Source organism: Trichechus manatus, unplaced genomic scaffold, assembly GCF_000243295.1.
Source record: "Trichechus manatus latirostris isolate Lorelei unplaced genomic scaffold, TriManLat1.0 scaffold00061, whole genome shotgun sequence".
Taxonomy (NCBI): domain Eukaryota; kingdom Metazoa; phylum Chordata; class Mammalia; order Sirenia; family Trichechidae; genus Trichechus; species Trichechus manatus.
Window position 1 is genome coordinate 2,929,117 of NW_004443997.1, and position 16,261 is coordinate 2,945,377.

Here is a 16,261-nt window from a genome sequence, read left to right on the forward strand (position 1 = left end):
GATAAGAGGCGAAATATAAATAAAAAGATGCTTCTGAAAATCAGCGGTGAAATGATGCGTTCTTTGGTAGATATGCTGGGAAAACTGGTTCCTTGTATACAGAAAAATAAAACTGGATCCCATACTAACTCACAGTAACTGTTGATTCAACATGGGTTAAAGATTGTGAAAATATACGCTTAAAGGTGACAAAGACTATTCAGAGAAAAGTAAACTTCAAAAAAGCAAACAAACAACAACAAATCGGTACTTTAAAACAGAAAACAAAAATTAAGGAGACCTTGGAAATTAGAAATACAAAGGCAGAGAAAACTAGAAGATAGAGTTGAGGGAATCACCTGGAAAGTAGAATAAAAACACCAAGTTATGGAAAATGGGGATAAAAGATAAGAACACCAGAGAACCAGCTCAGACAATCTAACATCCAAACATAAACCAGTTGCCGTCAAGTCAATTCCGACTCATAGTGACCCTATAGGACAGAGTAGAACTGCCCCATAAGGTTTCCAGGGAGCGAGTGGCTGGTGGATTTGAACGGCCAACCTTTTGGTTAGCAGCCCTAGCTCGCTGTAGCTCTTAACCACTGCACCACCAGAGCTCCTATCCAAACACAGAAGGTCCCCAAAGAGAAAAATAAATGGAAAAAATCAAAGAAAGAATCCTTCAGAATGACCCAAGATATCAATTACCAGAATAAACAGGCCCAGCACAATGGACAAAAACAGATCCATAACAAGACATATTGTGGGAAAATTTCAGAACACTAAGGACAAAGGAAAGTAGAGCTTCCACAGAGAAAAGACAGTCACATTCAAAGGATCAATAATTAGAATAACTTCAGGCTTCACAGCAGTAACAAAGAAAGTCAGGAGAAAATGGATCTATGACTTTGGGAAAATTATTTCCAACCTGGAAGTTTTTACATGGCCAAACTATCAATTAAGGAAAGGTTAGAGTGGAGATATTTTCAAACATGCAAAGTCACAATAAATTTATTTCCTATGATGCCTTTCTCAGGAAGCTACTGGAGGATTTGCTTGCCCTGAAAGAAGCAGTTAATCAAGAAAGAAGAAGACATGGGCTACTGGATACAGGAGCTATAACCCAAGAGAGAGGCAAAGGGAATTCCAAAGATGGCAGTGAAGGGGGTTCTGGGTAAGGGTGGGCATTGAGTACAGGAGCAATTTGCCAGACTGGGAGAGGCCAAAGGCTCTGGGAGTAAGCAAGAAAAATGAATTGGTAGAATACTTGATGTGTTTTCAGGTATTGAATGGAGATTAAGGCAATTTGCAGAGGGCTAGTGGTTTAATTAATAATAATTACCAAGAAAATGTGAAAATTAGAAAAGTTAAGATAATTATTCATTAGAGGAAAAACAAATAGCTATGGTACAAAAGAAGCAATCAGACAGAGGATACGATGTAGCTCAGGTGTGAATCACATTTACTAATCATAAAATGGAAGCACTAAGTGTTATCTCTTTAAAAAATTTTGATTTAAATCTATGGGGAGCCTGGGAGGACAGGAGGTGGGCTTGTGTGTGATTCAGAATGGAAAGCTGAAAGAGAGCTAATCCACCGCCTCTCACTTTGGGAAGCCAATAGGATACTGAAAAACCAAGAGGGAGCAATACAAGCATGCAGTCTGAATCACTTGGGTATCATGTCAACAAGCAAATTCTGCTTCAATGGATCTGGGTAGGGTAGAAGAGTCTGCATTCCTAATAAGCTGCAAGGTGACGTCCATGCTGATGGTCTACAGAACACACGCTGAGTGCAAGGACTTAGAGAATAGAAATAAATCCCAAAGTCACATCAGAAAGAGCTGAAAGTGTTTGCCTCTGCGAGACAAGAAATAAGGAAGATAGCAGGGCAGCTATTTGTCATAACAAGCCTGGTAGAACTGTTTGACTCTTTAAGCAATGTGTGCGTATAATGTCATCACAAAATGGAAACTAGAAGCTTTTCTCTGAGAAGAAAAAGAACAACATAAACATGTTAAAACATGCACACGCGTACGCACACACACACATCACCTGGTCTGTGCACCAGAACCTCACAGCCAAAATGGTCAATCCAAAAACCATGCCCGGGCATGGCATATCCCCTGTGACAGCATCTAGGAAAAGGTAGAAGGAGTCGGCCTGAGGAGTGTAGCACGTGGAGCTGATTGTTAGGTTGTCACCCTCAACTATGGATGGGATGGCATTCATGTACTTCTCCGTGAAACTCTCCTAGCTGCCAACTTCAGCAAACGCTGAAAAGGCATCAGATAGAATGAAATGTCTTATAAAAGCCTAAGACCCCAGGTATTCGTGACTATTCCTTTGTGGTGGAGGTGCTGAAGCACATTAGGCTGGTCCTTCTCCCAGGATCCACTGGTATCTATCATGCTACTAAATTTATTTTCACAAAGTACATAAAGCACATCTCTCTTTAACTTTTCTCTTATGGTGCTTTTTAAAACTTTGATTTAATTTCTAACCTTATGGTAAAAATAAAACTGTTACCCAACAGTCCAGTATTGATGTCTCACAACCATCTAGAGAAGAAACGAACATAAAGGTGAGCTAACAGAGTAAACATAACAGAATCAACCATCAGAAAACCCCAGCTCCTCTGAAAGGGCCAAGAAATGATAGCCTCTCCTCCTGACACGGAGCTGGGCTTGTATGATCTTACCACCGTCTTGTTTTCAGGTGAAGCACTGTGTTCTGCCTATGTTACAATTTTAAAAAAAAATTGGGTAGATAAGCAGCAGAAATTGGGGCAGGAGGTTGGATGCAGGTGGAAAATGGTGAGATTAAGCCCACAGGGGGTCTGGAAAGGTCAGTCGGGAGTAGAGAAGGACTACGGTAGATGGAAACTCAGAAAGATCAGTCCAGGCACCTAGGACCACTTCATATAGGTTCAAATGATGTAAAATTTATCAAAATATCGTATAATTATAGAGTTGAGGTCGGCATTCACTTACTTCCTCACTCGTTATTTTACTGAGCACCTACTGCGTGCCAAACATTGTGCTGGGAAGTTGGGATGTGGTAATGAGAAAAATGAATGTGCCTAGTAGGGGAGAGGGAAGACAAGTAACCATAATGCAGGGGAATTTTTCCGATAAGGGAAATGTGGTTTGTAACAAAATACATGGGAGACTCTGAGTGATGAGGGAATTCCACCTCTTCATACTAAGAGAAGTGAGGCTTAGAGAGGCTGAGTAATTGCCAGCAAGTGCATCACTGAGGCCAGATACCAATGACCACGAACAAGAATAGCCTAGAAGTTTTCGCTAACTAAAGAGAAAGATATAAAAGGATTGGTACCAGCAGTTGCCTCCAGAGCAGCACTGTGCAATAGAGCTTCCTGTAATGACAGATCATTCTGTACTTGCATCGTGCGATATAGTAGCCACTAGTCATATATTGGGCACTTGGAACATGGTTAATGACTGAATAACTGAATTTTAAATTTTATTTAATTTTAATTAATTTAAATTTTAAATAGCCACATGTGGCTAATGGTATCTGCATTATGTTTTAATCACCAGCTATCATTGTGGATTTGTCTATTTTTGCAATTCTGTCAGTGTTTGCATCATGTACGTTCAAGCTCTGTGATTACGTGCGTGTGTACTCAGAATTGTTGTATTGAGTGCAGCTCAAGTGGGTTGAGCATAGTGGCTGCAAGACAGGAGTGATGAAGAGAAATTTATTTTCACCCTGTTATGGATTGAATTGTGTCCCCTCAAAAGATATGTTGAAGTCCTACCTGTTGGTACCTGTGGTCATGACCTTGTTTGGAAATAGGGTCTTTGAAGATGTTATCAGAGAAATAATAAAGATCAGAGCAGAAATAAATGAAATAGAAAACAGAAAATCAATAGAAAGAATTAATAAAACCAGAAGCTGGTTCTTTGAAAGGAAATAAAGTAGACAAACTGCTGGCTAGATGACAAAAGGAAGAAATTAGAAGAGGCAAATAACCAAAATAAGAAATGAAACTGGAGACATTACAACAGACCCAACTGAGATAAAAAGGATCATAACAGAATACTATGAAAAACTGTACTCTGATAAATTTGAAAACCTAGATGAAATGGACAGATTCCTAGAAACACACTGCCCTCCTAAACTAACACAAATAGAGGTAGAACATCTAAACAGACCTATAACAGAAGAAGAGATTGAAGATGTCATAAAAAAAAATCTGTCCAAAAAAAAAACATGCCCCAGATGGCTTCACTGGAGAATTCTACCAAATATTCAGAGAAGAGTCAACACCAATTCTACTCAAACTCTTCAAAAACATAGAAGAGGAAGGAATACTCCCTAACTCATTCCATAAAGCAAGCATCACCCTGATACCAAAACCAGGTAAAGATGTAACAAAAAAAGGAAATAACAGACCAATATCCCTCATGAATATAGATTCAAAAAAATTTCAACAAAATTTTAGCCAACAGAATTCAACAACATATCAAAAAAAGTTCATACACCAAGATTCATACCAGAAATGCAGCTAGAAGAACTAGATGGTACCCAGCTACCACTTCTGACTATTCTGATCAGGACCATGATATATGGACCCTGAAAGAATAGGATAAAAATGCAGAAGAGAACTCAAATTCTTAAAAAGTCTAGACTTACTGGACCAGTTGAGACTACAGGCCTCCCTGAGACTATCACCCTGAGATACTCTTTAAACCTTGAACTGAAATATCCCCTGAGGTCACCTTTTAGCAAAATAACAGATTGGCACAGAAAATAAAGGATATTACCTGTGAATATGGTGCTCCATTAAAAAACCATCTATATGAGACCAAAAGGTCCTCAATTACTCTAAAGCAAAGATGAGAAGATAAAGGGGCAGGGAAACTAGAGCACTGGAAACTAAACAACCAGAATGCAATTAAAGAAAATGTTGACACATTGTGAAAAGTGTAACTAATATCACTGAAAAATTTGTATAGAAATTGTCAAATGGGAACGTAATTTGCTGTGTAAATTTTCACTGAAAATACAACAAAATATTATTTTAAAAAAGATGCTATCAGTTAACATTAGGTCATACTGGAATAAGATGGGTACGAATAAAATCTGAGTGATGTTCCTATAAAAGAGGAGAAGAAACAGAGAGACAGACAGAGGAAGGGCTGCCACATGAAGACACGTCTCTAAGACAAGGAATTACTGGGGCTATTAGAAGCTGGGAGAGACAAGAAAGGATTTTCCCCTAGAGACTTCTGAGAAAGCATGGCTCAGCTGACAGTTTGATGCCTCCAGATCTGTGAGACAATAAATTTACTTTTATAAGTCAGGTATTTTGTGGTATTTTGTTACCACAGCCCTCGGAAAACTAATATACACCCTATACATATTTACTGTGTATATGGATTGCCTATCCAAAGATTTTTTAAAAACACCATAATAAAATAAAACAAAAATTAGGGAGTTCCTGCAAAATGGCACTCTAGGCAGAAGCACCATGTCGTCCCTTCACAGCAAAGATCTGAAAAACTAAGCCGAGCAGAGAATACAACAATCCTGAAACCCTAAAACATCAAATGAAGAGATAAAGAACTCAGCCAAGCACCAAATGGAGTGAGAAAACTGACAGAGAATGGAGAGCGAGGAGAGATTCATACAGAGGTCCCCTACCAGCTAACGCAGCGCGGATCCACCATCTCGGACTCCTATTGGAGACCAACAAACAGGGGGTACGAGAAAGCAGCCTCACGGAGCTTCCAGAGGGAGAAAAAACAACCGGTAATTGGTTGGTAGTGGTAGACGGCACCACCTAGTTCTTCTGGTCTCAAGGTAGAAGAGGCGGTGGTTCAGGTGGGCTATTTGTTCTGTGGATTGGTTTCTTCTTTGAGTCTTTGGTTTACTTCATTCTGTTTTGCTCCAGATAAGTACAGACCAATAGTTGTATCTTAGACGGCCATTAGGCAGCTTTTAAGACCCCAAGCATTACTCTCAAACTAGGATGTAGAACACTATCTTTATGAACTATGTTATGCTAGTTGACTAAGTTGTCACACAAGACTATAGTCCTAAGCTTTTTAACTCAGTAAGCCAATCCTGCCAGTTTTTTGGATATGTCTTGGAAGCTTCTGTAACTGTGCCCCCTATGTGCTTTATTTTACCAAAACCAAACCCATTGCCATCAAGTCAATTCTGACTCATTGTGACCTTATACGACAGAGTAGAACTGCCCTATAGGATTTCCAAGGAGTGCCTGTTGAATTCAAACTGCTGATTTTGGTTAGCAGCCGAGCTCTTAACCACTGTGCCACCAGGGCTCTGTGCTTTATTATATATATGGATATATATGCAGCACAAATAAACATGTATATACATATGTCTACAGATACACTTATACATGCATGTGCATTTATTCATGTATGCCTTCCTATACACATATATGCATACATATCTACCTATGTAACCACACACACATTTTTTGGTTGTTATCACTGTTGCAAAATTGTACTGAAATTGTCCCTTTTTCTTGTGTACTTCTTAGTATTATCATTTATCTTGGTCAAGTTGTGCAGATTTCATTGGTATTGCCTTTTCCATCGTAAAAAATAACAAGTGTCTACTATCTAGAAAGTTATTCCCTCTCCTTCCCCCTTCCATCCCTGGTGATCATCAAAGAACATTGCTTTTGTGTGTATCTCTATTCTTGACTTTTTATAATAATGGGACCATACATTTGCCCTTTTGTGATTGACTTATTTCACTCAGCATAACGTTTTCCAGATTCATCCATGTTATAAAATGTTTCACAGACTCCTCATTATTCTTTGCAGTTGCATAATATTCCATAGTATGTGCCATAATTTGTTTATCCATTCATCCTTTGATGGGCACTTAGTTGTTTCCATCTTTTTGCTATTGTGAATAATGCTGCAATGAACATAGATGTGCATATGTCTGTCCGTGTCCTTTTATTAGATCCCTAGTGTATATACCTAAGAGTAGGATTGCTGGATCATATAGTATTTCTATTTCTACCTTTTTGAGGAAGAGCCATGCTGTTTTCCATAGTGGTTATGCCATTTTACAATCCCACCAGCAGAATAGAAGTGTTCCAATCTCCCACAGCCTCATCAGTATTGGTTGTTTTATGTTTTTTTGATCATTGTCATTTTTGCAGGGATGAGACGGTATCTCATTGTAGTTTTGATTTGCATCTCTCTAATGGCTAATGATTGCAAGCGTCTTTTCATGTATTTGTTGGCCGCCTGAATGTCCTCTTTGGTGAAGTGTCTGTTCATGTCCTTTGATTATTTTTTTTATTGAATTGTTTGTCTTTTTGTTGTTGAGTTGTTTAAGTTTTCTATATATTTTAGAGATCAGACCCTTGTTAGATACGTCATTGCCAAAGGTTTTTTCCCAGTCTGTAGGTTCTCTTTTTATTCTTTTGGTAAAATCTTTTGATGAGCATAAGTATTTAAATTTTAGAAGGTCCCAGTTATCTAATTTGTCTTCTGTTGTTCATTCATTTTTAGTTGTGTTTGGTAGGCTATTTATGCAGAAAATTATGTTCCCTAGTTTTAATCCTATTTTATCTTCCAGAAACGTTCTGATTTTCACTTTAACATTTAGGTCTTTAATCCATTTTGAGTTAGTTTTTGTGTACAGTATGAGGTATGGATCCTACTTCATTTTCTGCAAATGGATATCCAGTTTTGCCAGTACCATTTGTTAAAGAGACTGTTTCTTCTCCATTGAATGGACTTGGGCTCTTTGTTGAAGATCAGCTGCCCGTACATGGATAAATTTACTTCTGGGTTCTCAATTCTATTCCATTGGTCTATGTGTCTGTCATTGAACCAGTACCAGGCTGTTTTAATTACTGTGGCTGTATAGTAAGTTTTAAGTCAGGAAGTCTGAGGCCTCCTACTTTGTTCTTCTTCAACATTACTTTAGCTATTTAGGGCCTCTTTCCTTTACATATAAAGTTGGAGATTAGATTTTCCATTTCATTAAAGAATCTTGTTGGCATTTGGTTTATGATTGCATTATATCTGTAGACGGCTTTGGGTAGTATTGACATTTTCACAATATTAAGTCTTCCAATCCATGAGCATGGGATGTTTTTCCATTTATGTGGGTCTCTCTTGATTTCTTGCATTAGTGTTTTATAGTTTTCCTTGTATAAGTCTTTTACATTCCTGGTTAGGTTTAGGCTTTCTTCATTTTTCTTTATTCTTTTTTCTGATCCTTCCTTAAACAAAATGGTATTAAGGGATCTGTCCTCTATTTCAATGATTCTTTCATCCATTGATTCAATTCTACTCCTGTGTCCTTCCGTTGAGTTATCTATTTATCATTAATCTTCTGGATTTCTAGTTGTTATTTTTGTATTGTTTCTGATTGTCTATTTATTTTGTCACTTTGTTCTTGTAATGTTATCCCGAATTCTTCTAGGATTTTGTTTGTATTTTCCTTGATCTCTTTGAGGAACCTAAATATAAGTCTTGAATTCCTTATCAGATAGTTCTATTACCATTTATTCATCAGGAAGGTTTTCTGTCCCTTTATTTTGCTCACTTGTTTGAGCCATCCTATTTTGTTTCTTCATATGATTTGTTATTGTCTGCTGTCTCTGAGGCATTAATTAATTAATTTATCTATATATTTCTTTATCGATTGTTTGTTTGTTTTGTCCTGATTTGTTTGTTTTGTTTTGTTTGATATACCAGGAGCTTTGTTTCTTCTCATTCTCTTTAGAATGTCTTCATTTCTTTGTATTATTTTAATTGTTGTTTTGGTTTTCTGGTACTGGTCTATGTGTGACTTTGGTGGTGTCGGTTGACTGCATGTGATTTCCTTTCACTAGTGACTATGGTGGGTCACATTCATGGTTAGGCTCATATATCTTTCCTTACAGTATTGAGTGGAGGTGGGAGAGCAGATTCTTTCCCTTATATTGGGTGACAAGTGTTGAGTGGTCAGGGTCCCTCCACAGCCCTTGTGGGACCCTGGGGTCCTTCTGGGTTGGTACTAGCAATTAGTGTTTCCTCTGGAGGTCGGGGCAGAACATCTCTGTAGTCTCTGCAAGGAAGTACTAGCCAAATGGACCGGATAGGCCCTCTGTGTGTGCACAAATTGGTGTCTCATAGGTAGTGAGGGAATCAAGGGGTTACAGTGCAAGTGCAATCAGCCTGCAGGAACTGTCTGGGTGTGAGATGTATGACATTGCAGCTGGGCAGACATTGGATGAGGGGGCTAGGATCTCCTGCTTGTTCTTTGGTAGAGGTGCACATGGCACCGTGCTTCACTCTAGATTTGTCTACACAGTATCTCTGTATCCTATTGCAAATTCCATGATGTTGTCTTCCTATGCTCTTTACCCGGGAATTCCATTCACTTTGTCTCAAGATTGCCATACTGCCCCAGGTCAGCTGGCAGGGCACTTATGATTCATAAATCTCCTTATTCATTTTTTTCATTCAGTTTATCCTTCCATTCAGTGTTTGATCTAATTCTTCATTTTTCTGTTTGCTGCTCAGGGCTCCAGAATTGTCAACTGTATCTGTTTCACTTGGATTCTCTGGTCTTTGCTGTAGGGGGATGGCATGGTATGTCTGACTAAGCTGCCATCTTGGGCTATTTTCCCACATTGCTTCTTGGGTTGAATACTAGATATAGTAGTTGACTTGTATTTTGCTAGACTGTTATACCAAAAAACCTGAAAACTTCTCTTTAAACTCTAAACACACTAGTTACCTACAGTCAGGGAAATATTTCCTTTATGAGAGTGTCATAGGGAAACTAAATGGATCCTGAAAACACCAGATTTATACCTCCATCTCTCACTTATCCTGAAACACATGCTCACTGTATGAAAATGGCTCCAGAACTATCTTCATTGTCCAAGCTGTTTTTTTTTTTTTAGTTTTTCCTACAGAGCAGGTATAATTTAATTTTCATAATTTAATATACATGTGACAGTACTCCAACATACCTGGTTTGTAAGAAACTGCTTGGACTATTGCTACACACCTTCCCCCTCCAGCCAGCTGACTACCACAGTTCTCCTCCCTGACTCTGCCACTCATAGCCCACCACCATGCCCTGGTATCCTTTATTCATTGGGGCCCACCTTGCATTATCCAGTCTCATGTGTGAGCTGTTATTTTACCCTGACCTTCCATGTGTATTATCTGCTGGGTTCCTAATTGTCAATCTGGGTACTGAACATACAGCTGAAACAGATCACCAGTTCCCCACCCCTAGTACTCACCTCAATATCTTTGACCAAGATGCTCACATCTAATACTGAGGATTCTATTTTCTTGGCTCTAGTTGTGTTCCTGGACCTGTACTTGACTCCCATAGTGGGAACTGAATGGTGTCCTTCAGTGGCATTACGAGGGGTGTCCAGGGGGTGCAGACTGCACCTGATGACACTGTCAGATGAGGTGACACCAAAATGACTGTCTATAAAAATATTCCTATAGTTAGTTATAACAACAAAAACATTTTTCCTAAGCCCAGCTTACATGTATCAACGTACCTACAAGGCTACAACTCTATGCTAATTTACTTTTTGAACCTTCTAATACACTCTGGTCAGAGCTGTCATTATTACCCAATTACAATGATACTTTGAATCACATGGTTTCATCTGCATATGCCACAAACACTGTTGTTTTTGCTGCTGCCGGTGTTTTTATAGTTGTTGATTTTGTCAAATTTTCTGGTATTTTAGGTACAATAATCTGGTAATTAGCATCTGTGAAACTATTTCAATAATTTTTTTGGTAATAAAGTAGTAATTAAAAGAAAAGAAGGCGTGATATGTGGGAATTACAATTTATGAGTAACATTAGTGCAAAAAACATTACTAAGGAGTCTGTATGGTCTGGTATGAGAGGAAGTCCATGGTGGGGGGTGACACCATAAGTTACTGCACTGGGTAACACCAAACCTAGTGACACCACTGATGTCCTTACCTTGTTGGCAACAAGGCTAATGCTGATGTTCCTAATTAAAAGCTGTAGTGGGGTAAGCAGAAGGCAGCATGTGAGATAAACATGCAATGGACTCACCAGTGATTGTGTAAACAGCAGTGATAGCCAGCTTGATGAATATGGCTCCAGAAAACATGTCTGCCTGAAAAGGAACAGTTGGGATGAAAAAGAAACATGCAGTTCAGACCTCTAGTTTCTCTGCTCCAATGTCCCCCCTCTCATTTTCCTGGTTGACTTCGACTCTTGCTTCAAAACTCATTTGGCCATTCGGCAAGGGATTGGACAACCTCATAAAACAAAATGGGATTAATGAGGCACAGCAGTCCAGGGACAAGGACTAGAAGGCAGGAGGGAACAGAAAAGCTGGTGATAGGAAACCCAAGGTTGAGAAGGGACAGTGTTGACATGTCGTGGGGTTGTTAACCATTGTCATAGGGTAATATGTGTACTAACTGTTTAACGAGAAAGTATTTGTTCTGCAAACCTTCATCTAACGTACAAAAAAAAAAAAAAAAAAGAGTTATCTATGTGAGATCAAACTGACAACAGCAACTCAAAAGGTTTGATGGGAAGCCTAGGGGGCAGTGAGTTGAAGATAATGGTGATGGAATAATTTGAAAAAGGATAGTGAGAATAGCAGCACAACTGGAAGAATGTAATCAATGTCACTGCGTTGTACATGTAGAAACTTTTGAAATGATATAACTTTGGCTATGCATATTTTCACCAAGAAAAAAGATCCTCCAAGGTCGAGAAGGGAGAGTGTTGACATGTCATGGGGTTGTTAACCAACGTCATAAAACAATATGTGTACTGACTGTTTAATGAGAAACTATTTGTTCTGCAAACCTTCATCTAAAGTACAATAAAAAAAAACTCATTTGGATGTCCCTATAGTGATACCTTCCATAGAGTCTTAAACTGTGATTTTTACTCTCTCTCTCCTTTTGTCCCTATAGTACTTAGTTCATTGCTCAACTGAGGCACTTCTTAAATGAAGTGGCATGTCCTGAGAAATTTCTCTGTACCAGGAACTTTATATGCTTATAGGAACACTCTTGACTGTGACAAAATACTTTTTTCATATTTTTTTTAAATCAATATTCTTGTTTGCCAATGAGGATTTTCACAATTACATATGTTTACTTTTGTTACACTTATATACAAGATTGGGTCTGTTTCGGGGGTGAATTGAATAATATTTTTTTCTCTGTTCTGATAAAATTTAAGCTGTTAAATAACTATCTTTTTCTTGAAACCTTGAGAGAATTCACCCCCACCCCACTTCACTTCTCAAAACTACCTGTAAGCTATCTTTGTTGTTATAATCACTTTGTAGTTGAGTAAACGAAGACTCAGAGAGGTTAATTAATTTGCCCAAGGTCACCAAGATAGCAAGTGGGAAAGTCAGGATTTGAATCTGTGCAGTGTGACTCCAAACATCACACTATTAAACACTTTGTCATACTACCACCATGAAACTTTACGTAATGATATGTATCAGGCACACCTAGAAGTATAGAGAAATCAATCTGGGAAGAGGGTGATTGTGGTAGCATACTTTGTGACTCTCCATATAAGAAAACTTAAGAAGTAGATAGCAAAACCAAATCATGTGAACATTTCCAACAAAACTAGGTGACAGCGAGTCCTGAATGGAGCGGGACAAAAGTGTGGAGCAGAACTCATATTCACATAAAAAGACCAGGTTTAATGGTCTGACAAAGACTGGAGGAACCCCTGAAACTATGGCCCCCAGATGCTCTTTAACTCAGAACTGAAACCACTCCCAAATCCCACTCTTCAGACAAAGATTAGGCAAAACTATAAAGCAAAAAATAATACATGTGAGGAGTGTGCTTCTTACTTCAATCAGATACACGAGACCAAATGGGCAGCTCCTATCCAGAGGCAGGCTGAGAAGGCAGGAAGGGACGAGAACTGGTTGAATGGATAAAGGGAACCCGGGGTGGAAAGGTGGAGTGTGAGGATTGCAGCATACAAAACAACATGTATAAATTTTTGTATGAGAAATTAACTTGAGCTGTAAAATTTCATCTAAAGCACAATAAAATAAAAAAGAAAGAAGGAAATTCAAGTTCTGTCTTCAGCTCAAAGCAAAAATAGCAAAACTGGCCACTTATCTGATTACTTATCCCAGCTGCTGCACTTATTTTCAATTTAGTTGATTTTAATTTGCTATAAAGTGCTATAAAATACCTTCTTTTAACTGACATCACACAAAATTCAGGGTGATGTGAATTTCTCTTTCAGTCGCAATGCTCATTAAAAAGTTAGTGTCACTGTTTTCTCCCTTCCCCTGACTGCACACCTAGGTTTCAAAGGTAAAAATGCTCCTTACCTGAAATGTGAACTTAAAAGGAAGAGCTAGGTAGGGCTGGTTGTTAGAGGTTCTCAAGCATGCACTAATAATGCTGAACTTCATGTTTATGGTACTCTGGGCTCCGGAAAACATGGGGCTTCTGAAACCTGCTCACTCAGTGGCCGTCAACTCACTTCAAATCCCTGCCGGCTTTCTCAAATAAAACTTATTCCCCTCATTTCTGGTGAAAAAAAAATAAAACAAAACAAACAAATACAAAAAAACCAGTATGGATTGCACCTCAACTTAAAGAAAACAAAAATCCTCACAACTAGACCAATAAGTAACATCACAATAAATAGAGAAAATACTAAACTTGTCAAGGATTTCATTTTACTTGAATCCACAATCAACGCCCATGGAAGCAGCAGTCAAGAAATCAAATGATGTATTACATTGGGCAAATCTGCTATAAAAGATCTCTTTCAACTATTAAAAGGCAAAGATGTCACTTTGAGGACTAAGGTGCGCCTGACCCAAGCCAAGGTATTTTCAGTCGTCTCATATGCATGCGAAAGTTGGACAGTAATAAGTAAGAAAGACCGAAGAAGAATTGATGCCTTTGAATTATGGTGTTGGTGAAGAATATTGACTATACCATGGACTGCCAGAAGAATGAACAAATCTGTCCTGGAATGAGTACAGCCAGAATGCTCCTTAGAAGCAAGGATGTTGAGACTTAGTCTCATGTACTTTGGACATGTTATCAGGAGGGACCAGTCCCTGGAGAAGGACATCATGCTTGGTAAAGTAGAAGGTCCGTGAAAAACAGGAAGACCGCCAACAGATGAATTGCCATAGTGGCTGCAACAATGGGCTTGACTGCTGCTTCCATAGGTGTTGATTGTGGATCCAAGTAAAATGAAATCCTTGACAGCTTCAATCTTTTCTCCATTTATCATGATGTTGCTTATTGGTCCAGCTGTGAGGGTTTTTTATTTTCTTTATGTTGAGCTGTAACCATACTGAAGGCTGTGGTCTTTGATCTTCATCAATAAGTGCTTCAAGTCCTCTTCACTTTCAGCAAGCAAGGTTGTGTCATCTACATATTGCAGGTCATTGATGAGCCTTCCTCCAATCCTGATGTCATGTTCTCCTTCATATAGTCCAGCTTCTCAGATTATTTTCTCAGCATACAGTTTGAATAAGTATGGTGAAAGGACACAATCCTGATGTACTTTCTTAACTTTAATCCACACAGTATTCCCTTGTTCTGTTCGAATGAATGCCTCCAGGTTCCGCATGAGCACAATTAAGTGTTCTGGAATTCCCATTCTTTGCAATGTTATCCATAATTTGTTATGATCCACAGGGTGGAATGCCTTTGCATGGTCATTAAACACAGGCGAACATCTTTCTGGTATTCTCTGCTTTCAGCCAGGATCCATCTGACATCAGCAATGACATCCTTTGTTCCACATCCTTTTCTGAATCCTGCTTGAATTTCTGGCAGTTCTCTGTCAATATACTTCTGAAATTGCTTTTGAATGATCTTCAGCAAAATTTTATTTGGGTGTAATACTAATGATATTGTTCGATAATTTTCACATTCTTTTGGCTCACCTTTCTTTGGAATGGGTACAAACAAGAATCTCTTCCAGTCAGTTGGCCAGGTAGCTGTCTTCCAAATTTCTTGTCATAGACGAGCAAGCACTTCAGTGCTGCATCTGTTTGTTGAATCATCTCAATTGGTATTGTTAGTTCCTGGAGACTAGCTTTTTGCTAATGATTTCAGTGCAGCATGGACCTCTTCCTTCAGAACCATCAGTTCTTGATCATACGCTACCTCCTGAAATAGTTGAATGTCAACCAATTCTTTTTGATACAGTGTCTGTGTATTCCTTCCATCTTCTTTTGATGCTTCCTGAATCATTTAATATTTTCCCCATAGATATCATTGCTGATGTCCTTCGATTGCAAGGCTTGAATTTTTGTCTTCAGTTCTTTCAGCTTGAGAAATGCTAAGAGTGTTCTTCACTTATGGTTTTCTATCCCCAGGTCTTTGCACATGTCATTATAATACTTTATCTTCTCGAGCCGCCCTTTGAAATCTTCTTTTCAACTCTTTTACTTCATCATTTCTTCCTTCTGCTTTAGCTACTCTATTTTCAAGAGCAAGTTTCCGAGTCACTTCCGACATCCATTTTGGTCTTTTCTTTCTTTCCTGTCTTTTTAATGACCTTTTGCTTTCTTCATGTATGATATCCTTCATGTCATTCCACAGCTCATCTGGTCTTCAGTCATTAGTGTTCAACGTGTTAACTCTATTCTTGAGATGGTCTCTAAATTCAGGTGGGATATACTCAAGGTCGTACTTTGGTTCCCATGGACTTCTTCTAATTTTCTTCATCTTCAACTTGCATATGAGCAATTGATGATCTGTTCCACAGTCGGCCCTTGGCCGTGTTCTGACTGATACTGAGGTTTTCCATCGTCTTTTTCCATAGATGTAGTCTATTTGATTCCCGTGTGTTCCATCTGGTGAGGACCACATGTATAGTCATCATTTATGTTGTTGAAAAAAAGGTATTCACATTGAAGAAGTCCACTGGTCTTGCAAAATTCTATCATGCACTCTCCAGCATCATTTCTATCACCAAGGCTGTATTTTCCAATACCAATCCTTCTTCTCTGTTCCCAACTTTTGCATTCCAATCACAAGTAATTATCATGTGTGATTGCATGTGTGATCAATTTCAGACTGCAGAAGTTGGTAAAAAAATCTTCAATTTCTTCATCTTTGGAGTTAGTTTGGTCAATACCAGTCAATTTCAGCTCACTAATGCCTAAGATATTGATCTTTATGCAGCCCATTTCATTTTTGATGACTTCCAGTTTTCCTAGATTCATACTTTGTAATTCCATGTACTGATTATTAATGGATGTTTGCAGCTG

At 38.5% G+C, this 16,261-nt stretch overlaps 1 protein-coding gene across 1 annotated transcript in view; it reads right to left on the bottom strand.

Moving 5' to 3' along the window:
* The window catches only part of LOC101359205 (solute carrier family 5 member 4-like), a 66,393-nt gene that overhangs the window by 33,188 nt on the left and 16,944 nt on the right, over positions 1-16,261 (bottom strand). Inside the window, 2 exon segments of the mRNA XM_023733654.1 lie at positions 10,254-10,366; positions 11,062-11,125. Coding sequence (XP_023589422.1) covers positions 10,254-10,366; positions 11,062-11,125 — 177 coding nt within the window.